At 45.3% G+C, this 24,277-nt stretch overlaps 1 protein-coding gene across 1 annotated transcript; it reads left to right on the forward strand.

Moving 5' to 3' along the window:
* Positions 1-10,839: 10,839 nt before the first annotated feature.
* On the forward strand, positions 10,840-22,752 carry LOC125430146 (protein ABHD14B-like). The gene is made up of 4 exons (XM_048491934.1): positions 10,840-10,992; positions 13,125-13,362; positions 17,909-18,150; positions 22,522-22,752. The coding sequence occupies exons 2-4, from the start codon at positions 13,155-13,157 to the stop codon at positions 22,702-22,704; spliced, it is 633 nt and encodes a 210-aa protein (XP_048347891.1). The 5' UTR covers positions 10,840-10,992; positions 13,125-13,154; the 3' UTR covers positions 22,705-22,752.
* The last annotated feature ends 1,525 nt before the right edge of the window (positions 22,753-24,277 follow it).

Below are 24,277 nucleotides of genomic sequence, written 5' to 3' on the forward strand. Positions count from 1 at the left end.
TGACACTCTTAACCACTAAGGGCTTTTGTGCATTTACTGCTTTTGACACAGTTGATAAGCAGGCAATCCTGTCGCGATGAAATTTTCCTGCGTACAGGCCTCCACTCCCCAGGTAATTCTGTCTCCACTGAAGCCCAATCTGCCATTTTGCCTTCCAGTCTCATTTTTCCTCCCTGTTCATGAGGGGAGGTTGCCTGTCTTCAAAAAATTGTCAGGGAAAAAAACAGAGGGGCTGTGGAGTTCAGGATTAGGTTTGGAGTGGGGGCTGGTGTGTGCAGGTGTGTCTAGCCCAGGAATCTGCAACCTGCGGCTCTCCAGATGTTCATGGACTACAATTCCCATCAGCCCCTGCCAACATGGCCAATTGCAGACCCTGGTTGCACGATTGGCCCTTACTCCAATGTTAAAAGGCTCCTGGCTGCTTCCCCCTTCTCCTTCAGTATGCTTTCCCGCACTCAGGAGGCTCAGCTACACTTTTACAACTACCTGAGCCTTGTCAACTTGGATGGGTTCACTGCAGCACTGATAGACTGGAGGTTTCAATGTTAAAAAAGGAATTCCTAGGAGGAAGGTGGGCAGTGGTATGTGTGGGGAAAGGTGGGAGTGGACCAAAATCATTGTTTGCTTTTCCTTTGGAGTGGAAAAAAGTTGCATTTTAAGAAGTTTCTGAAAACATGAGGATTCTTGAATCTGAAGCACAGTCAGGAGGGAGGGAAAATGAATACGCGAACAAAAATCTAATCCACAGGGAATGTTTGCTCAATGCAAAGTAGATAGATGCATAAAAGTATAGATGCATAAAAGTCCTATGTCATACTGGCTGTCAAAAATGGAGTATTTTTTTCTAATCTCTCTGCAAGTCTGGGAGTGAAATAACAGATAAGTAACCAAGTTCCATATTTCCAGCTGGCAAAAGTTGTCGCAGATCACTGATGACCCGAGGGAAGTGAACCTAGCTCCCTGGGCAACCAGTTTTGTTTCCATTGCAAAAGCTCATTAGAACATTTCAGAACCTTCCCAGGGATATGAAATTATTTTATTTTGGCATCAATATTTTAGAAATTACCATCAATACCTGCTGGCTTATTAAGAAAATAGTAACAGAAGATGCTGTTCATGTATTTCTTGCCCCGCACAGAACTAAACAGAACACATGGAGGCTTAAGTCAATCCATACAGACAATAGCAAGATTAGGACGTTCTTCCTGATGAGGGTTCTGTGCCTTTAGTTGAAGCACTGGTGAATAGAATTTCACGAACATCAGCCTTTCCGCATCAAGTTAGAAGAACATCTCTTGAATTGATTCCTGACCTCTAGCTGGTCAAAACAGAGAGTTTCTCATGAAAACACCAGTTCAATGCATCATTAATGATGTACAGCCAATGCTAGAGAGACTTCTCTCACATGCCCTGGGAGGCAGACCTTTTCTTGCATGCAGAGAACCCCACAGTCTTAAACCACTTCTCACTTACAATAATGCACTACCTAATGTGGACACACAGAGTCTGGAGCCAGGAGCTGTAATAAAACAAAACACCAATTGTGTGCATATTTACTCTTAACAACACAATCACCACAACTAACACCACCACCACAACCATCTCAGTGGCTCATCTTCCAACATTATATATGACATCAGGTCTCAGCAATGCCCTTCTGCTCTCTACATCACACAAGGAGGCTAGTCGCTGTGCAAAAGAATATATGGATATATATCTGGCATTAAAAATCACAATACTCGAAAACCAGTGGGAGGATATTTTAATCTTCCTAGATGTTCTATTGCTGGTGTGATTGGCAGTTCTCCTACAAGAAACTTCAAAGGGAGATTACAACATGAGACTGCTAAACCTGAAGTTTGGGATAATGAACAGCCCCAGGGCTGAATAGGGACATGAGATTCTTATTTATGGATTCTAATTTTCTGCATTCCCATCTCTATACATATCTCCTTGTTCTAATCAAGCTGCTTATATTTTTTATCTCTGCATCCTGATTCCAGCTGACCCTTCATTGTAACATCCCTCCCAACTTCTGACCTGGAAATCAGAGCTGATGGAACTTCATTCTTATTTGTATCTGACAAAGTGGACTTTTTGTTGTTCTTTGAGGTGCTATTGGACTAGAGAATTTTGTTCTGCTAACTCAGCTACCCATTTTATAGTATCTCATTTTAAAAGTCTACCCAAAACAAAATGCAATGGCAGAAAGTATGTAACAATTCTGTATCACAAGAAAGTAGGGTCTATCTATTACAAACCCCCAAACCAGACTGAAGATTTGGATGACGCCTTCCTGGAGCAGATGGCCAAACTTTCACAAAGAGGAGAAATAGTAGTAATGGGAGATTTAAATTATCCAGATATTTGCTTGGATTCAAACTCTGCCAAGACTACCAGGTCCAACAATTTCCTCACTTGCCTTGTTGACATTTTTATGGTCCAGAAGGTGGATGAGGCAACAAGGGGATTGGCTATTTTAGATCTCCTCCTCCTGATAACCTGATTACAGGGGTGGAAGTGGTAGGGTCCTTAGGTGGGAGTGACCATGTCCCCTGGAGTTCATTATACAATGAAAAGGGGATGCCAAGTCTAATCAGACACGCATTCTAGACTTTAAGAAAGCTGATTTCAGTAAACTTAAGAAACTACTGGGAGTGATCCCATGGTTAAGAATACTAAAAGAGAAGGCAGTACAAGATGGATGGGAGTTTCTTAAAAGTAAGATCTTGAAGGCACAATTTCCAACAGTTCCAATGAGGAGAAAAAATGGGAGGTGTCTAAAGAAACCAGGGTGGATGTCTACAGAACTCTCAAGTGAGCTCAGATATAAAAGGGACATGTACAAGTAATGGAAAAGGGGGAAAATTACTAAAGAGGAATTAAAACAAATAGTCAAGACTTGTAGGGAGAAAGTCAGAAAATCTGAGCTCACAATGAGCTCAGAATTGCAAGATATGTTAAAAACAATAAAAAGGGCTTTTTTGTTATGTTCATAGCAAAAGGAAGAAAAAGGATATGATAGGGTCACTGTGTGGAGAAGATGGTAAAATTCTAACAGGGGACAGAGAAAAGGCAGAACTACTCAACACCTTCTTTGACTCAGTTTTCTCCCAAAAGAAAAACAGTGCTCAACAGGGGGAAATGGATCAGAAGATACAGTAGGGGAAATTCAGCACAGAATAAATAAAGAGCTAGTACAGGAATACCGGAATAATGAATTTAAATCTCCGGGGCCTGATGAACTACATCCCAAGCTTTTAAAAGAACTGGCAAAAGTAATCTCAGAACCGCTTACTATAATCTTTGAAAACTGCTTGCTATAATCTTTGGCTCATTTTCATCCTGGAGATAAGTGAGTAGTGGAGTGCTACAGGGTTCTGTCCAGGGCCCAGTGCTATTCAATATTTTAATCAATGACTTGGATAATGTATTAGAGGGCATGTTAATCAAATTTGTGGATGATACCAAATGAAGAGGGGTAGCTAATATCCTAGAGGACAGGGGCAGGATTCAAAATGATCTGGACAGATTAGAAAGCTGGCCAAAACTAACAAAATGAATTTCAAAAGAGATAAATGTAAGATTCTACACTCAGGCAGAAAAAATGAAATGCACAGATATAAGATGGGTGACGCATGGCTTGCCAACAGTATATGTGAAAGGGATCTGGGAGTCTTAGTAGACCACAAACTGAACATGAGTTAGTAGTGTGATATGGCAGCCAAGAAAGCCAATGCAAATCTGGTATGCATCTAGATCGAGGGAAGTGATTGTACCACTCTACTCTGCATTGGTCAGATCTCACCTAGAGTACTGTGTTCAGTTGTGGGCATCACAGTTTAAGAAAGATATTGACAAGCTGGAACAGGTCCAGAGGAGGGCAACAAAAATGGTAAAAGGTCTGGAGTCTGCCCTACAAAAAGAGACTTAGGGAACTGGGAATGTTTAGTCTAGTGAAGGTTAAGGGGGACATGATAGCTATGTTTAAATATTTGAAGGGACATCATGTTGAAGAGGGAGCGAGCTTGTTTTCTGCTGCCTCAGAGACTAGGACATAAGCATAAGCATAAGCATTTTATTGTCATTGTGCACACACAACGAAATTTACAGCAGCATTCCTCGATGCACACAATTTCAGACTCATACATCATCCTCACTTTCCCCTTCCTCCACCCATCCCTACACAGCCCCAAATACATCAATATGAAGCAGCGGAGTTTAGCATAGCCACAGCTCTAGAGTAGAAGCTGTCTCTAAGCCTCTTTGTCCTAGTTCTTGAGGGCCCCTGTATCGTCCTGCCAGATGGTAACAGTTTAAAAAGAGAAGTGTGCTGGATTTCGACGATGCGCCGGGTCCCCTCTAGAATATCTTTTTGGGCTTTATTTAGGCTTCGGGAATTATAGATTTCTTCCAAGGAGGGAAGAGGGCAGCCGATAATCCTTCTGTGCAGTAGTGATCACCCCTTTGGGAAGCACCTTCCCATGTCGGCCACTGTGCAACTGGAGAACCATACACAGATGCAGTAGGTTAGGACTACTCTCTATAGCACAGCGTGTAAAAGCCGACACCAGAAGTTTTTCCATCCAGTTGTTAAGGCTTCGCTTTAAAAGTCTCAGAGAATTACAGTCTTTGCGCTGGGCTTTCTTAACCACCGCGACAGTCTGTATGCGCCCAGGTCAAGTCCTCTTTAATCATAACGCCCAGAAATTTAAAACTAGCCACCCGCTCCACTTGATCTCCATTTATAGTCAAGGGCTGAATTTCTGAGCTATTCCTTCTATAGTCCACTATGAGCTTCTTTGTCTTGTTAGTGTCAGGGGTAGGGAACCTGCGGCTCTCCAGATGTTCAGGAACTACAATTCCCATCAGCCTCTGTCAGCATGGCCAATTGGCCATGCTGTGCGAAACTGATAGGAGTAGCTGAACATCTGGAGAGCCGCTATAGTTCCCTACCCCTGGTTAGTGTTAGAACCAGGTTATTTTCCCTGCACACCATATAGAGTTAGAAGTCCGGGTCCACTTCATTCCGATAGGGCAGACCTTCCATCCCCTCCAGAGATGAACCCCACCACCGTTGCAAAGTCATCAGCAAATTTGATAATGGTGTTACTATGATAGACAGGAGTACAGTCATATGTATAGCAAAGGGTGAACAGTAAAGGACTCAACACAGCCACCTGTGTATGCGTTCCCATATTTAAGAGTAAGAACTGAGGTGGTGGAAACCCGATTTCCCAGATCTAACCCCTCTGGGAACGTCCCAGACAAAAGAGGAGATCCCCTAATCCAGCAAAAGATTGAATGTGAGAGTCCAAGATCCACAAGTTTTGTCACCAGTCTTTGTGGCGAGATTGGCCATTAGAATCTTGGGAACTAAAAGTCCGCTAGCAGAGCATTCCACCACATAATTCCCCTGTTGTTCCAGATGCGTCAAAGCAGTGTGGAGGCTAATGGCAATGGCGTCCTCCGTAGATCTATTAGTCCGATATGCGAACTGATGTTTATCAAATGTATCTGGAAGGCAAGAACTAATATGCCTATGGACCAGTTTTTCAAAACACTTCATGATGATGGGGGTGAGTACCAGTGGTCTATAATCCTGAAGATTGTCAGCAGGAAATCTCTTTAGTAGTGGAACAATGGTGGAAGCTTTCAAACAAGATGGGATGGTGGACTGGGATAAAGATCGATTAAAGATCCCAGTAAAACAATTCCTCCACAGCCAGTTGGTTAAGCATATCCTTTAACACTTAACCGGAATACCATCCGGTCCAGCAGCCTTTCTTGGATCTCACAGCTCCTCAAAACTCTGCGTCTCACCTCATGTTCCTCCACAGTGCGAGGTGTGAGCTGCAATCACCCAGTGGCTGTGTGTCATCTCCTTCTGATAGACCTGTTTCAAAGCGGGCAAAAAAGTGATTTAGCTCCTCTGCGGTTGCAGAGAAGAATCCCCATCTACACAGAAATGTCATTGTTTGGTTTATGATTGGTAATTTGTTGAATCCCCTGCCACACCTGCCTCATGGGCAAGCTTGTTGTTATTAAAATAATCCCTCAATTTTCTCTTATAACTCATCTTGGCTTGTCGTAATATTACCTCTCTTGAGATTGGCTGGCTCTGCGCGCACTATATTTTGCCTCATCACCAGATCTGAAAGCAATAATTCCTGTCATGCAAAGAAATTCGCTGAACCTCCTTTGTCATCCAGGGTTTATGGTTGGAGTAAATCCGGAGTCCCACTGGTATCCACAGTAAGAGTGTCACTGTAGCAGTAAGGTGATATAACTCCAGAACAGCAGTGGTGGTATATTCCTCCATGATCTGGGTGGTAGAAACATCCCAATTTGTTGTCTCAAAACAATCTTTGAAGTAATTTAGAGGCATCATCAGGCCAGGGATTTTACAGTCTTTTATTACAGGCAACACCCACGCCTACCCAGAGTGGAATAACAACAATATAATGCTGGTGCCAGAAACAAAGTGACAAATGGTACTGACTGGACCCAAGTGTGGTAATTGTATCACCTTGTAGAGGCATCCTTGATGTTAGTTTACACCTCCTTATCCAATGTATTGGCTCCTCTAGTAGGGCACCTAACATGCCGCTGGTAGAGTTTAGGGGAGCACTGTTTTTTAAATTAGGTATGATTAAAAGTCTCCTCTATAATGAGCACAGCATCAGGATGCTTTTTCTGCTGGTTTTCAACAATGTTATACAAGAGAGCTCAAAGTTATGGCAGGCATTAGCATCAGGTGGAATGTATACCGCGAAAGATGATAACCACACTAAACCTCCGCGTATGGCAGATATATGGGTCTGCATCTAATAGTCATACTTTCCAAATCCTTTGAGCAGTGACCCCCTGTGATGCTTCTGCATTAGTGCACCAGCTCTTGTTCACATAGAGAGACTTAATCCCCTTTCTGCTTGCGCAGTATCTTTACTGCTTTCTTGTCCTGCCGGAAAGAAGTGAAACCAGGTAGAAGCTCAACTGCTGCATCAGGAATGTGTGTGAGTGTAAAGCCAGGTTTCTGTGTAATTAATAAAACACAGCTTGTTCTTGCCAAACCTGCTCTTCACAGCGCTCTGTAGCCCTTAATTCATCCATTTTGTTGATAAAGAGATTGTGCATTAGTAAGAAAAAATGCTTGGAAGTGCAGACTTGAAACGACATTAATCTTCCCAGCTTAGTAAAACACTTCAGCCCGGCCCCCTCTCTTCCTCCTTTTATCCGCTAGCCGTCTCAACCTCCTACCAGGAATTGTAATCCAGGGTTCCCCCGTGGTCCTTAGCTGCCTCTGCCCGGTATATTGTGAAGAGCGCATGTAAATCTTCCGTAATAGCCATTTCGACATTTCGTAGTCCAAATTTTGTATTAAGACTTGCCGACTATAAAAACTCCTTGCTCCGCCGACATAAGCATTGTTTAAGAAGCACAAAACACAGCCCAAAACACAAAACACAAAACATCCACACTACATCGGTAGGGAAAAGCAACCAGTCGCGAGCTTGGTTTTCCCCTGCGCAGCCATCCCTTCCTGGGGACCGGGAACCGGGAAGCTAAAACCTAATGGCTTGAGTTGGAAGAGTTGAGACGTTACCGCAGGGGGGGTTGAGATGCCATCGGTGCTCCGAGGGAGTCCTCCGATGAAACCGGGACTCGCTTGTCGCTTCGCTGAAGTTTGAAACTCCTGCGTTTCCCGGCTACGATGACTCACGCGTTTCTCTGTGGAGCGCTGCGCCCTCCCAAGTTTTGGAAAACGGAGAAGGCCGCCGTCTCTCCCAAGCGCGCCTGCCGTCTCGCCACAACCCGACCCACAGATGAGCCTTGCCTTTTTTACTTGAGTTTAGAAGCCCTCCAGTTTAGAAGCTCCAGTTTCGAGCCCCAAAAAGGAGGAGAACGGCAAACTCCGACTCTCCGCCGCTTACGGAGCATCTTCCCCCACCGGAAACCCCACCGGAACCACTGGAGTAATGGTTTCAAGGTGCAGTAAAAGAGAATCCACCTAAACATTAGGAAGAACTTTCTGACTGTCAGGGCTGTTCAACAGTGGAATTCACTGCCTTGGAGAGTGGTGCAGTCATTTTCTTTGGAAGTTTTTAAACAGAGGCTGGATGCTCTTATGTCAGAAATGCATTGATTGTGTGTTCCTGCATGGCAGGGGGTTGGACTTGATGGCCCTTGTAGTCTCTTCCAACTCTATGATTCTATAGAAAATACACACATGACTGAACAGCCAATTTTCTAATTCTCATGATTTCAGAAGATGGGAGCTGCTACAGCTCAATGGTAGACCATCTGCTTTGCACACAGAAGGTTCCCAGTTCAATCTCCAGCATCTCTAGGCTGAAGGATCAGGTAGCCGGTGATGTAAAAGACCTCTGCCTGAGACCCTGAGAGGCACTGATCAGTCAGCCAGTTGGCAGTGCTGAACTTGGTCGATCAATAATCTGACTCAGTATAAAGTAGCTTCATGCAAGGAAAGCTTGAAGACAGTGCTGATATTGCATGTACTTGTTAATTAAGAAACATTGCATGTACTTGTTAATTAAGAAAATTGCATGTACTTGTTAATTAAGAAAAAATCCCCTTACTAGCTTGAGACTTCTTAAAGAGTAACAGATTTATTGTGGTATAAACTTTTTGAGGATTAGATCCTGCTTCATCAGGGTGTTTGTGAGAATAAAGAAGTATAAGTAAGGAATAGATATAGGAGTGGTTGTTGTGGGTTTTCCGGGCTGTATGGCCGTGATCTGGTGGATCTTGTTCCTAACGTTTCGCATGCATCTGTGGCTGGCATCTTCAGAGGTGTATCACAGAGAGAAGTCTGTTATAAACTATGTCCAGTGAGAAGGGAATGTTTAGTGGGGTATATATTGTCCATGTCCCAGGGTAGGGAACCAATCATTGGCCGTTTCCCCACTCACTGTTTGGTGCGGGGTACTCACGGCAAGTAACCCGGGGTTGCGGTGCACTCCCCACTGCACCACTGGTGACAATGCAGCCACCCTGATTCTGCTGCTCTTCTGGCTCCTCAGCGCGCGTCTTTTCCGCTTTTGCACATAAGGGCGCCTTTTGCAAAACCCCGCGCAGAGCCTTTCCCCTCTGCTGGCTCTGGGCGTGGATTGCCCTCCGCCCCCCCCCCTTGGGTTGAGTCACCGGTGCTGTGGGCTGGAGAGCGCAGGAGGGAAGAATGATTGGGGGAGGGAGGGAGGCTGGAGGCTGGCTGGGGTGAGGAGGCATTAACTCGTGCTCAAGAACACCCGTTTCTTATGAGCATGGTCTACTTCCGCTTTCAATTGAAGTGGGAAATCGGCCAGCAAGTGTTTGAGTGGGACTTGCTATGCAAAGATGTGGTTGACTGTGGATGAAGTTTTGCATTCCCTGCAGCAGCAGCAATATTGGTGAATGCAACTCCTGTGTCTGGGTGGAGTCCATTGTCCATGAATCCAGCATGCCCTTGGCCTTTGATTCTGGTGTTTTTAAGTACTGGTTGCCAAGTTTTGTTAATTCTCAGAGTCTCTTCTCACTAGACACAAACATTCCTTTCTCACTGGACACAGTGTATAACAGACTTCTCTCTGTGATACACCTCTGAAGATGCCAGCCACAGATGCAGGTGAAACACTAGGAACAAGATCTACCAGACCATGGTCACACAGCCCAGGAAGCCCACAACAACCAGTTGAATCCGGCCGTGAAAACCTTCGACAATGCATTACATATAGGAGGTTTATTTTTTTGTTACAGAGAATTGTCAAATGGAGACCAGAGCTGTGCTCTCAAAGGTGTCCCTAAAAGCAAAATACAGGTTAGAAAATTATAGAAAGTCTGACTTCACAATGAGGTCGTGACATAGTGACTTAGAGATCAATACATTTGCACATAATCAATAACTATTAACCAAGATAAACAGAACCAATTAAAAAGAATCTCACTAGAGGTTCTGCCATATCCCTTTGGGATATGACATGCCCTGCAATAGCTCAGTGTACTGGAACAAAAACAACCTTTTCGCATAGATGTCAGCTGAACTCACTGTAACAAAAACTAAGTAATTTATAAGTAAAATAAAACAAGGTTAGGGAGATTTACAGCCCAATCCAGAGTGCTGGGCAGAATGGCACCGCTGCAGTGCTGGCCTGTGCCTCTAGAGAGCTTTCTGGATGCGCAGGGTGGATGGGTAACCCCCCCCCCTCCAAAAAAACCTGCTGCCAGAAAGCCCTCCATAGGGCTTAATGGACTTACTACGCTACCCAAAAGGCGCCCATGTACCTGGAGATAATGCTGTCAGCATCAATCCTAGCCACGCCTGTGGAATGCCTCTGTTGTACCAGATGACTCTGCGTGACTTGGAGGGCCATTGTGGCTGTCCACTGGCAGATTTGCCCCTTTACTGAGGCAAGTCCCCAGGGAGGGCAAATTTGTCACTGATGCCCTGCCCCCACCTTCAGGAGTCTCTTCACCCCCCCTTCCCCCGCCTCCCTGGATTGGACTGGGATGGTCTCTTTTACAAAGGTAAAGGCTGTCTTCCAGGCAAGGTGCCCAGAATTATTATAAACACCTCCCTGGGTCATAGGAACGTGGCACAGAAATGCCGGCACTTAGTTAAAAGACGAAGGTTTACTGAAAAAAGACATCTGTCTTTTGCGTCTGCCTTGGAATAATTAATGTTAATTTTAAAAAACGCGATCAAGTCCAGGTTAAACTTCCTGTCTTTTATTATTTTTCATTATGATCTCTAAGCCGTATACTCCACTAAAATAAATTCCCTTCAAGATGTGCCTACAGCACAGAGGTATTTCTGTCCACTAGGGGTCCCTAGTGTTCACGTGAACTTTTACTTAGAAGTGTTGTAACTTTCCGCTTATTTGTTTTTATTGCCCTTTCTCTCCTCACTCTTCCTTGAGAACCTTTGGACCCCGGAAGCTCGGAGAAGCAGGCAGCAGATCGTTCGGGACTCGTTTTGCGTTCTCTTTCCATCAGGTAGCGTATCTCTAACGCTTTCACGTTGCACCTTTTTGCTTTGGAAAGGAAACAACTTCGGTAGACTTTTCTGGCTATTTCTTTTCTTCTGGTCTGCACATTCCAAAAAGTTCTCCATCAATTCTGATGAACGGGTCGTGGCAGCAAAATGCGAGGTTCAACTGTAACTATCCCCCAACGCGATTTGACTGCTGCAATTCGTAAGACTTACTTTCCTTCGCATCATGCTGCTTCTTTACTTTTCACCGAAGCTGCTTAGGCTGCAACGGGACTCATTTTTGCATAGACTTGCTTACAGTGCCTCAATTGAGAGAGCCATTGAAGCAGGCCTACTCACTATGGTGCTCTTCGTGGTTTACTACGAAGAAAGTGCTCTCAGGTTTTCACCGTTGTAGTGTGATCCGAGGGAGGTACACCCAGGATTGTAACCTTCTGCTATGAAATGTTGTCTGGGCAATTGCAACCTGCTGTTCTGGTGAACGGGCATATAGCATTATATTAAAGATGGACGAAGTACTGAGGTTGTGTGTATAATCAACAGCGCTGTTCCTTCTGAGCCCCTTGGCTTCAGTGATCAATCTGTTTAGGATTATACTAAAGAGAAAAGAAGGCTCATTGTAATTCACAGGCATTTCCCTGATTTCTAACTATGTTGTGTTTTCTCAGGGAAATATAATCCGTGGTTGCTGAAATGGGCTCTTCTTACTGGTCACCTTTTCAAAGGAAAATAATGGGGCGAACCAACAGGAGTTCCATGGATCACATACTCCATGTCTGAAGCCCTCCAGCCCTAATTACATATTATATCTAACTTGCACCTGGTCCTCTCTGCAAGAAAGTCAGGGGATAAGTACTTGTAATTGGTCACTAGTAGGCGAAGCTGTGAACTGACTCCATTAAAAAGCATCCTGTGTGAAAGGTGATAGAAGTTTCACAATTCTGGTAGTCCATTCTCAGGCAGATTTTCACTTGTTTATATTCATCAAGTGTCATGGTTCATACTTACCTGAGCAGCTGAAGAATTATGGAAATCACCCTTTTCTTCTCCACTCTGTCACTTCTGAACTCCACAAGAACACATGGAGGCCAGAGCCTGCAAGACTTCCACTCAAAAATGGGGCATATTCCAGTGTGTTTTGTAACGTATTTACAGTGAACTGCTAACCTTTCTAAGCCAGTTGCCTTCAGTGGATTTATGAGTGTCCTCTGCTTAGGACTGTTTTGATAACCTCCCCCTTACAAATCCTAACAGGTCTGGGATTCTGAAGGAGTGTGTCCCACAAGCTATCTGTTGCCAGTTGTCTTCTCCCAAATTGAAGGTGGGAGTGTCCTGGTCTCATTCCCCAGGCTGCATCCCTCAGGGTTTCAGAGCTCATATAAGGGCTACAGAGGCAGAGGAAAGGAAAGGAACCAGTTATACAGAAGGCAGTGCGGTCCCAACTCACACACATATCTGGTACATGTTCTAGGAGAGGAAACATCAGCAAGAGCACTATAAAATGAAAAAAGATCTCACAGTGATAAGCAAAGCCTAACAAGCAGTGGTGGGTTGTTAAATTATTTAATCCCACCACTGCTGACAAGTATTCCATGCTTCAGACCCCAGAAATCCAGTAAATGTTCTTTTATTTTAAGGAAGATGCCTATGAGTATGCTTACAATATAGAAAGGCTCATTTTTAAGTTCTAATTTTCTATTGTCATTGGTCTGGAGACCAATCCAAGCTCTTCACAAGCAACTTTCTCTTATATTTGTGTACTTTACATTTTTACACTTGATATCCGGGTAGAAGATACATGCATCCAATCTAAGGGCCATTTAGAAGATGGCACATATTTCTTAAAAATATTCAGAACTGGAGATCTGGCTCTTTTTTAGTTTCTGTCTGTTTTAATGGGACAGCTGCATTTTTTACACCTGCCGTTCAGTATAGACAACAAGGTGTGAATATTTTTCAGGACTCTTCCTGAGTTCTAAATGTACACTGAAGAATTGGACCTGAGAATTAGTACCATTTACTCATGGCATTGGATGAAAAAATCCAGTTTCCTTCTCCAAAAATAGCTAGTGGGTCAGAGTCTTTTTCACCTTTTAACTTTCTTTCCTTTCTTCTTTGTTGCTCTTCCCTTCAGGTTTGCTGGAAAATACAATCCTCAAGCAAAATGGCTGCCACGCAGCTGACAGAGAGTACCATAACAGTGGGTGGGCAGACTCTGTTCTATAGACAGGCCAAACCAGCTCAGCTGGCCCCTCGTCTCTCTGTCTTGCTGTTGCATGGCATTCGTTTTTCATCGGAAACTTGGCTCAAACTACAGACTTTGTCTAAACTAGCTGAAGCTGGATATCATGCTGTAGCTATTGACCTACCAGGTACGTCTCAGTGGGTGAGGAGACCACCTCACTGCTCAGATTTTGGAAATAAGTTGCAGAAAAATCCTTGTGCTATTTATTCATGCCCTGTTAGTTACAAACTTTTTAAACAAAATTGCCCATATCCCTTAGGTGCCTAATCAAGACCAATGCCTATGTTCTCTTTTGACCAATGTTATTCTCACACCATGGCTTTTTACCTCTTTTCTACAGGCTGGGCCTGGTCAGTCATTATAATGCCTCAGTTGCTTCCACCATTTTCCTTCTTTGCCCTTCTGTGCCTTTCCAAATGGCACCACTTCTTGTGGCAGAGATGCACTAGCCCATTTTGCCTCATCTAGCAAAACTGAATAAGTTGATATCATTGCTATCATTCAACAGACTATAAAACTAGAGAGGATTCCTCAATTAATCAATGGAGGTCATGCCAACCACTTCATTCTAGGATATCTTTCAAGGGGCAAAACAGGCCTGTGTTCAGGCCAGCTATGGGCACAAACTATGTAGTATGCAGAAGATGGTTTCTCGTTAGCTGTGAGGGATGGAGGTGAGTCTGCTGCATTTGGTACAGGCTGACAGTTTGTTCAGGCCCATGGGCAGATAATATGGCCACCTACATGGGTGGCAACTGCTAGGACCTAGCAGTAATAGCATTCCTGTAGGTAGAGCATTCAGGGAGGACCTAGTGCCTTTTCTCCTTTCCCTTTGTTTGGAATATACAGCATCCTGACACTTATAACTACAACGCAAGTTTCATGCATTATCACAGTGTTCTTGGTTTGCATTTATTCATTGTGCTTATACCCTGTTTTTCTTTTGGAAAACTTAATGGAGTGTATGTGCGGTTCACAGGCAGTTTCTGATTCAAGCATTGGCCAGCATGACGCTTGCTTAATTTTAATAATGCAACATTATTATGTACTTTCAGACCATGTTGGTTTTTTTCTGACATTCATATTCATATTTGGATCTGAAAATGCAGAAATGACCATTAGACAGAGCCAGAATCCATACTATTCTGATACTTATTCATGTCAAATGGCTCTAATGGTTCTTTGCTTCTTCTGAATTCTCTTTGTTCCTTGAGGACTATTCCATTGCAAAACATCATGCTACTTGGATATATGTACAGGTATATATACTCCACTTGCTTTCCCAACATCAGATCCTCTGAAGATGCCAGCCACAGATGCAGGCGAAACGTCAGGAGAGAATGCTGCTAGAACACGGCCATACAGCCCGGAAACCACACCGCACCCAAACATCATTTATTTATTTATTTATTTATTTATTTATTTATTTATTTATTTATTTTATTAGACTTATAGGCCGCCTTATCCCCGAAGGGCTCAAGGCGGCTCACAGTATGGCTGTTGAATCGGACAGCAGATCAACAGCATAAACACTAAAATCATTAAAAACCTAAAACCTAAACAGCAGTTTACCACATTAAAAGCTATAAATTAAACAACCCAATTTATGGAACAAGTAGTTTAAACAGGCGCCCAATCGAAGGCCAAAAGAAAAGGAAAAGAAAGGGAGGGAAGTAGGCAGGGCCTGCGATGGAGTCAATGAATAAATCAGGCCCGGCCATAATAAGATGAAAACGGCAGTCTCAATTTCAGTTTCGATCACAGTTTCAGTAGGGGGCAGTAGGTCCACGGCCGGCCTCCCCAAAGGCCCGGTGGAAAAGCTCCGTCTTGCAGGCCCTGCGGAACTCGTTAAGGTCCCGCAGGGCCCGCACAGCCGGAGATAGAGCATTCCACCAGGCCGGGGCCAGGGCCATAAAGGCCCTGGCCCGGGTTGAGGCCAGCCGTATCATCGCGGGACCAGGGGTCACCAGCAGATCTGCCATTGCCGAGCACAGCGGTCTATGTGGGACATAAGGGGTGATGCGGTCCCGCAGGTATGTGGGCCCCATGCCGCGTAAGGCCTTAAAGGTTAACACCAGCACCTTGAAAACGATCCGGAACTCCACCGGAAGCCAGTGCAGACGGCTACAGCATGCGATATGATCTGAATAACCACCACCTGTTAGAAGCCGCGCCGCTGCATTCTGGGACCAGCTTCAGCTTCCTCGATCAGTCGCAGCGGGAAGGCCTGCATAGAGCGAGTTACAATAATCCAGCCTCGAGGTGACCGCCGCATGGATCACAGTGGCCAGGTCGGACTGGGAGAGATAGGGATGCCGCTCCTGGTGAAGATGGAAAAACGCAACCTGGGTAACATGGGCCACCTGGTTCTCCATTGATAGTGAAGAGTCTAGGGCGACCCCTACAGGCTGCGAAGCCAGGGATGTTAGGGTCAACGCGACTTCCTCCAAAATAGGGCGGCTGAAATTCCCTCGGTCCCTCCTCCCGGCCCAGCCACAAAGGACCTCCGCCTTCGCTGGATTAAGTTTTAACCTACTTCGTCTTCAAATCCAAATCAGCAGCTGACTCCAAACAGTGCCAGAGCTGTAAGGGCGGAGGTCCGCTCCCCCCTCCATCAGCAGAATGAGCTGGGTGTCATCCGCATATTGGTGACAAACCAGCCCAAAACTCCGCACCAGCTGAGCAAGGGGTCGCATGTAGATGTTAAATAAAAGCGGGGAAAGCAAGGCCCCCTGAGGAACCCCACAATTAAGTGGGGCTCTGTGGGAGGCCTCATCCCCGCACCATACCTGCTGGCCTCGACCCTGGAGAAACGAGGCAATCCATTTAAGGACAGTGCCTCGTATTCCAGAGGCAGCCAGGCGGTGGATCAAAAGGTCATGGTCAACCACATCAAACGCTGCTGTGAGATCGAGCAACACCAGCAGCGCCGATCCGCCTCGGTCTAGCTGCATGCGGAGTGTATCTGTGATAGCGATGAGAACGGTCTCCATCCCATGCCCAGCACGGAAGCCGGACTGGAAGGGATCGAGCGCCAAGGTGTCCTCCAGAAAGCCCTGAAGCTGCTCCAACATCACTCTCTCAATTACCTTCCCGAGGAACGACAAGTTCGAAACGGGACGGTAATTGGCCAGATCTCCGGGATCTAAAGATGGTCTTTTCAAGAGTGGGTGGACCACTGCCTCCTTCAACCCAATTCGAAATACTCCTCTTGCTCAAGGGAGCAGCTAGCTATATTCGATAGGTGAGGTAGTAACTCACCCCGGCAGGCTTTAATCAGCCAGGAGTAAGAACGGATCCAGAGGACAGGTAGTAGGTCTAACAGCAGCTAGGGCCCTGTCAACATCGGACTCACAGAGTAGGGAAAACCGGTCCAAACTAGGACCTGAAGCCGGCGAGGGAGCCTTGAGTTCCATTACTGTATCAAATGTGGCCGGAAGGTCCCGGCGGAGGGACGCGACTTTATCTACAAAAAAGCTCTGGAATGCCTCACAGCCAATTGCCAATTTAGAATTTGTAGACCCCTCCACCAGAGAGGTGAGGGATCGGACAATCCGGAAAAGTTGTGCTGGGTGGGAGCTAGTAGATGCGAGGGAGGGCGAGAAATGTGCATTCTTCGCCCTCCGTGTCGCCAACTCATAGGCCTTTATAAACGTCCTATAAGTTGTTCGCGTCCCTTCGTCACGGAGCTTCCTCCACACTCGCTCTAGCCATCTGAGTTCCCGCTTCATTTGGCGCAGCTCCTCGGTATACCAAGGGGCCCGCCGTAAGCGGGGGCGCAGAGGGCGCTTGGGAGCAATCTCCTCGATGGCATCAGAGAGCCTGGAATTCCAGTCTGTCACCTGCTCATCGAGGGTGCCAGGAGGCTCAGGGTCCCGCAGAGCATTCAGGAACCCATCCGGTTCCATAAGTCTCCGCGAGCGGACATAAATAAGTCCGTCGCCTAGACAGGGTTGGCGTGGCGAATCCACCCGGACCTTCAGGGCAAAGTGGTCGGACCATGGCACTCTGCTAACAGAGGATACGACCATATTCACTCCCGCCCCAAAAACCAGGTCTAAAGTGTGACCGGCCTCATGAGTGGCGCCAGTATGTAATAGGGAGAGACCCAGCGTCGCCATGGATGACACCAGGTCCACTGCTGCTGAACATGAGGCGGTGTCCACATGGACGTTGAAATCCCCCAAGACAATAAGTCGGGGGAATTGCAACGTCCACTCAGCCACCGCCTCCAGCAGCCGTGGCAGGCCGTCACCGGGTGCACTAGGCGACCGGTACACCAGGAGAACGGCCAACCTCTCCCCAGACAGCCACTCCAGTCCGGCACACTCGAACCCGGAGATTTGAGGGGCAGGGACTGCCCTGAAGGCGATAGACTCCCGGATGAACATCGCCACACCTCCCCCCCGGCCCTGTGTTCGAGGCTGGTGGACACAAGCGAAACCTGGGGGCGAGGCTTCATTCAAGGCGACCGTTTCGCCTTCTCGCACCCAGGTCTCAGTGATGCAGGCCAGGTCCACTGACTGCACCCCGAGAAAGTCTCGGAGTGTCGTTGTTTTGTTATTAATGCTACTTGTTGCAGACTGGTTTCTGCCTTTGAGCCCCTATATGACGTTTGTTATCATTGTTCATCTACTGACTGTAAACTCAGTGTCTTAATTCTTGTGGTGCAGGTCTGGGTAATTCCAAAGAAGCTACTGCTCCAGCTCCTGTTGGAGAGCCAGCACCCAGCAGTTTCTTGAGGTCCGTATTTGAGGCCCTTCAGTTAGACCAGGCTGTGGTCATCAGCCCATCTCTCAGCGGGATGTATTCCCTTCCATTCCTTTTCCAGCACAAAGAGCTGCTGAAGGCCTACATCCCAGTGGCACCCATCTGTACAGAGAAGTTCTCAGCCACACAGTATGCTGGTGTCAAGGTATGTCTGCCACCTAGGTTTGAAGAGGGATTCTAAGGTTAAAACAGGAACAGATTTTATTTCAATAAGTAATAATTAGGAAGAATTGCAAGGCTTTCACAACCAGAGAGAATGTACTGTCGAAGGCTTTCACAACCAGAATCAACTGGCTATTGTGGGTTTTTCCTGGTTGTGTGGGTGTGGTCTGGTAGTTTTTTGCTCCTAATCTTTCATCCACATCTATGGCTGGCATCTTCACAGGCATGTTGCGGTGAGATATGTTTCTGTGTCATGGATACACATCTTACTGGACATGCCTCTAAAAATGCCAGCCATAGATGCGAACTAAATGTTAGTAGCAGAAACTATCAGACCATGGACACACAGCCTGGAAAACCCATAACAGCCAACGGAGAGAAGTTGCGAAGGCTTCAGAAGAGAGAGGGAGAAACTGAACAGGGAGCTGTTTATGACAGTACACAGCAGGCACAGATTTATAATAAAATGAGGGGTTTCCCAGCTGAGCACTAGAGGGCACTGCCCACCTCTTCATTCTCAGACACACTAAAAGAGGCAGAACAGGCTTCTATCCAAGCTTTCTTTTTTCTTTTCTTTTTTTCCCTCAAGTCACAGCTGGCGTATGGCGACTCGGTAGTGTTTTCAGGGCAAGAGACATTAAGAAGTGGTTTGCCATTATCTGCCTCCTTGTCATGACCCTAGTCACAAAGGTCTCCCATCCAAATTCTACCTAAGGTTAGGACTGAGTGTGTGTGACTGGTCCAAGGTTTCCATGGCAGAGTGGGGATCTGAATCTAGTCTTAACCACTGTACCACGCTGGCTCTGTAGAATGTTTCTGTTTGTGTTGGCTAACTGTAGCACCTTAGGGACTGTCAAAAAATGTAAAAAAAAAAGTAGGAAGCCGGAATTCCTTCATTACTCCCCTTTATTAAGAACTATAAAAATGTGAGAATTCCTGTGACAGGCCTCTCTGCATTACTGGACTAATGACACAAGTTCCATTGTTGTTTGCTCCAAGTGCCAGCTTCTTTATCAGAAATTGTAGCATTATAGGTGGAGATATGTGAGTTCCAATTGCAGTAAATTCCTGGACATTAACGAACTTCTAAGTCCTTTGTCACTTGTGATATGAGACAGTACTTCTCAGGCAATAAATGAACAGTGAGCCCATCTACACTAAAATCTCCATGGTATTGGGGGAACTGCATCTTAATTTTCAACATGTCAGATCTTCCACAACCAAGCAACACATGTTGCTAGATAGCACACCCACAACTAGTCCCTTTTTGCCTAATCAACAATATGTGCAAAGGGGGATTAAATGTGCTCTTCGATGCAGCTACCAGGCCACTGAGAGTATGATACATGCTGTCATGATACATCCCAATATGATTGTGTATTACTGCCCTTATAATGTCTCTTGCAAATGTAGGGAGCACAATCTGACCCTTCTCCAGATTCCTGGCCTTTGGACTTTAGCCTTTTCCTAATATTAGTATCCTGTATCACATACCATTGCCCTTGCAAATGTGACCTGCCAAGATTTTTTAGCCAGTGTGACACTCCAAAGCTGTAGCTTTGACAGCAGTGAGAATTCCCTGTACTTCTATTAATCCTGAGTGTTTTAGCTGCAGAAATTACAGAGCCTCTGCAAATACAAAAGGGTTTTTTTTCTCCTTTGGAAAAAGATTTCTTTCTGTATTACTACTAGGAAAATACTACATGTACCTTACCACTCCACTGAGCAAAGACTGAAGCCTTCTTTCAATGGAAGAGCCATTTAGGCTGCAGGAAGACTCCTTATCCTGGAGGAACTTCCTGAGAACTAAGATAAGATACATGCCAGTGGGTTGGAGCTTGCCTAAAAGTTCTGTGGATGGAAGTGCTAGTGATTTTCACTAATTCCCCCCTCCTGTGGCATGGCACTTCCCTTCTAAGTTGTTTTAGGGATCCACCATCCCCCACGAGCAGTACTTCAGGGGCTGCAGGGGAGAGAAGTCACATTGAGTGGATGGAAGAAATGTTTAAGTGGGATCCAAGCCACTAATTTGAACATGTTCATAACCTTAACAGAGGTAATCACTAAGCAATCCATTGTGAGGCAAAGAGGTCAAGTTTGGAGGGACATGAGCAAAGCAAGAACAGCAACATTTAGGTATATTTTTTTATTTTTGTGCAGTTGACATTGATTTTGCACTCACTATTGCCTGTCTTCTAGACACAGAGGAGATCAGTGCCCAAATTTTTTCTCCTATGGAAGTATTGGATATTGTGTCCCTCTTCCACATCACTATCTGGAAACATGCAGAGAAAAAAAATTCCAGATATCTAACCTCTGACATATCAGAAGGTAGACAGAGGTCATGCTTCTTTGTTGCTCTCCCTGGATCTATCAGCAGCCTTTGAGATTGGACTACTGTAATGCACCCTACGAGGGTCTCTCCTCAAAATTGATTCAGAGACTCCAGTTAGATCAAAACTCTGCAGCTAGGTTGTTATTGGGAGCTAGCCATATCACTCCCATTCTGCAATCAATCCCATCAATTACTAGGCTCAGTTTAAGGTACTATCACATATGTAAAGCTCTTCATGGCCTTGGTCCTTCTTCTCTTCAGGACCACCTGTCTCTCTGTGCTCTGCCGTGCCAACTGCAGGATCATGCCTGCAGGATCTTCTGCAGGTACCATCCCACAAATGGGCAAAATCGAGAACTGCTTGTAGTCATGCATTCTCTGTAGTGGCTCCCGCTTTATGGAATGGTTATCCTAATGAGGTCAGGAAGGCTCACACACACCTGACTTTCCACAAACTATGCAAAATGGAATTATTCAAAAGGGCTTTTGCACAGATAGATATTGCAATGAAATGATAAACGAAGTTGCATTGATAAAGGGAGAAGGATTGTGGCCTACACTATTGTATTGCTTCCTATCGCTGTAAGTAGGCTCCTAAGTAAGTACTTCTGCATCACTTTATCATGTTTAAAAGTTCATATTTTGTATCAACTCCATTTTAGATTTTTATTTGTTTTTAGGTATCTGTAGTCCCAAGTGTATTGTACTGTTCATTGTCCAGTCTGTTGATTGTACTTGACTTGCCCTATGGCAGTGGTGGCGAACCTATGGCACGGGTGCCAGAGGTGGCACTCAGAGCCTTCTCTGTGGGCACGTGCACACAGAGTGCGTCGTGTGTGTGTGTGTGTGGGGGGGGAAGCACTGTTAAACCCCACTGATTTTCATGGGAAGAACTAAAGTGCGCTCCTTTACTTGAGAGTACCTTTACAGTTGCTTGCAATGGGGCTTGCTTCTGAGTAAACCCTCCTAGGGTCATGATTCACCCGTTCAAAGAGTTGCACTGTTGCTTCAAAGCAAAGCCACTACCACCAAGCTTACTCCTGAGTAACGCATGCCTCAGAGCCAACCATTTTTTCTAAACTGAAACCTCAGTATTCAGGTTAAATTGCCGTGTTGGCACTTTGCGATAAATAAGTGGGTTTTCAGTTGCAATTTGGGGACTCGGTCTCAAAAAGATTCGCCATCACTGCCCTATGGGATCTGCCTTGAGTCTCAGTGAGAAAGGCAGACTATAAATAACTAAATAATAATAATAACAGCAACAACTATCAGAGAGGCAGCTGGCAGCTGCATCACTTCTAATTGGCCAGGGATCCTGGAGTTTTTTTGCTTCCTCTGGGCATAGAGCACAGGTCATCGGGGGAGTAGCTGTAAATGTCCTACATTTACAGGGATTTGGACGAGATGACCCTTAAGGTCCCTTCCAGCTCTGTTTATATAATTGTAATAGGACTGATTATTTGGTAAATCCAGATGACCCCAAAAACCCCAAAAAGCCATTTCAGCTTTTCTAGGGAGTTTTGTCGCCCCCCCCCCCCCCCAAAAAAAAAAAAACCCCTCCAAAAAAGCCAAATAGATTATGGCTTTCCTAACTGCCTACAGCGTTGGGAGATTCCTGATCTTGCAGGAAGCCCTCTCTCTCTGCTTGCAAAGCCGATTCTAACCTTGCTGGTTGGAGGGGGCCATCATGGCTGCCTGCAGAGATCAGAAACCCCAGTCTCCACTGGCAACCCTTCCTCCCCATTTGTGAAGCTGGCTCAGCCAATCCCAGCATTCAGCTTTGCAGGGCTTATATTTCTCAGGTTTGGCTTTAAAACCCTGAAAATGTTCAGGTCTTTCAAAGCCAAACCCAACAATTACCCCCCACAAAAAAGTTGCCATCCCTAGTCAGTAAAATTTGCAAGCAAAGCCTTTGCTATGGTTCTCTACTTAAGGTCTTCTAGACTGGTAGCATTTGAAGACAAACTTTTATTTTGATTGATTTGACCTCAGTTGATTTCTCTGTTCCCCCCACACTAGACACCAACTCTCATTGTATATGGGGACCAGGATGTCCAGCTGGGAGAGGTCAGCCTGAACAACTTGAAGAACATACCCAATCACAAGGTGATGCTGATGGAAGGGGCAGGCCACGCTTGTTACCTTGACAAGCCAGAAGAGTGGCACCTTGGTCTGCTAAACTTCCTAAAGAGCTTGGAGTGAAGAATAAACTGGCTCTGTGCTTTCTGAGCCATCATCAGTCCACTTCCACATCTGTCTCTTTGGTGCGTGCTTTTAGATGATTGGGACCACTCTCTCTTTGCAATTCAGTCAGCAGCCTTTTTGGACCATGCAGTAATCCCAGAATGAAGTGGATTAGCAAATGCACGATGTTACAACCAAAGTGTGCTTGCTGCCTAATTTTTGGCTATGTAGATGTAGACTAAGTGAGTAGACTAAGTGAGTATACTGTTCTCTCTTTTGGCCATGAGATGCACTAGGTCACTTTTTTTTTTGCATATTAAGATGTTAGAATTTGCCCTGTACATCTATTGGGACTAGTGCTGTAATTTTTGCTAGTCATGAAATCAGTCTCATCTTTGTTCCCAACTCTTAGCCATGACTGTGGCATGTTTCTCCTTATTTATTTTTAAAGTGGCTAAGATTGATGTAACAAAGAGCAAGGTATGTTTCCTGTTCTGCCCCCCAAGTGAATCTATTTTTGGTGCCCTGTACTTGGCTAGGACAGAGTGGGGGAGACACAAGCCAGGTTCAACAGTTCAACAATAGGTTTATTGCTTGAGATAATTAAGACCCTAACTCCTCCCTTGGGTCTATCTAAATCAGAGTACTTGCTTGTCTTGAGCAGGTTTGAAGCTGTAGACTGTGTCTTCTCTTGGCTGCTTTCAAGAAAGTCCACTGTGTCTTGCTTCCTTTCAGTTCTCTCAGGCAGATTCCGCATGGGCCAAAAAGAGTGGTGTGAAAATGGTGTGAAAACAGTGTAAACCCTTTTACACCATTTTAAACCATTTTATACCAGTTTCACACCATTTTCACGCTGCTGTTTTTGGTCTGTGCGGAATCTGCGTTCGTCTTTGTCTAGTTCTAACTGCTGTTAAACTTAACTTGTGCTCTGTGGACCACCATATATTAATATGTACATATAATAATCAGTACTCTGAACATTCCAGTCTCCAACTACCCTTGGCGCCTCACTCTGACTGACTGGCTGGAACTAAAACAGGGGATTGCTGGGTGAAGAAAGGAAACTGCCTATTGGGAAATGTCTTAAAGGGACAGGGGCTAACTAAAATACCCTCCCTTAGAAGACTTAACAATGAACTAAAACCATGCTAACTATGGGAAAACTGAAGTTTAATGGGGAAATAACAAAAGCCTCTGTGGGGGCATGACATTTCCCTAACTGAATAGCCGTTCTGAGTCAGTCCCTCTTGGCCTTGGCTGTTAGTCCTTAACATTGCCTCTCATTTCTCCTGGTGCACTTCTCCCTTGACAACAGAACTTTCAGCCTCTTCGTTGTGTTTTTCACACACATGTGTGTCAGATCATGTTGCTTCTTGCCTTGGCGCAGCAAAACTGTGTAAGTCTGAAACGAAGAGCCAGCAGCAGCAGACGAGTGTTTCGTTTGTGATGAACAGCCATCAGAGAGTGCAGCTAATGCTGACTTCACCCTCACTGGCTTTAGAGACTCTTGTTTTGTGTGACAGAATCCTTAACATCTTAAAGCACCCCATCCTGAGTTCCTCAACGATGTGTATATGTTAAATGACACTCT

The sequence above is a fragment of the Sphaerodactylus townsendi genome, linkage group LG03 (assembly GCF_021028975.2).
Source record: "Sphaerodactylus townsendi isolate TG3544 linkage group LG03, MPM_Stown_v2.3, whole genome shotgun sequence".
In the NCBI taxonomy this organism is placed as follows: domain Eukaryota; kingdom Metazoa; phylum Chordata; class Lepidosauria; order Squamata; family Sphaerodactylidae; genus Sphaerodactylus; species Sphaerodactylus townsendi.

Coding starts and splice junctions, on each gene's coding strand:
- LOC125430146 (XM_048491934.1), top strand. CDS start 13,155: ATGGCTGCCACGCAGCTGACAGAGAGTACCATAACAGTGGGTGGGCAG. Junction 13,363..17,908: donor TGTAGCTATTGACCTACCAG/GTACGTCTCAGT, acceptor CTTGTGGTGCAG/GTCTGGGTAATTCCAAAGAA. Junction 18,151..22,521: donor CACAGTATGCTGGTGTCAAG/GTATGTCTGCCA, acceptor CCCCCACACTAG/ACACCAACTCTCATTGTATA.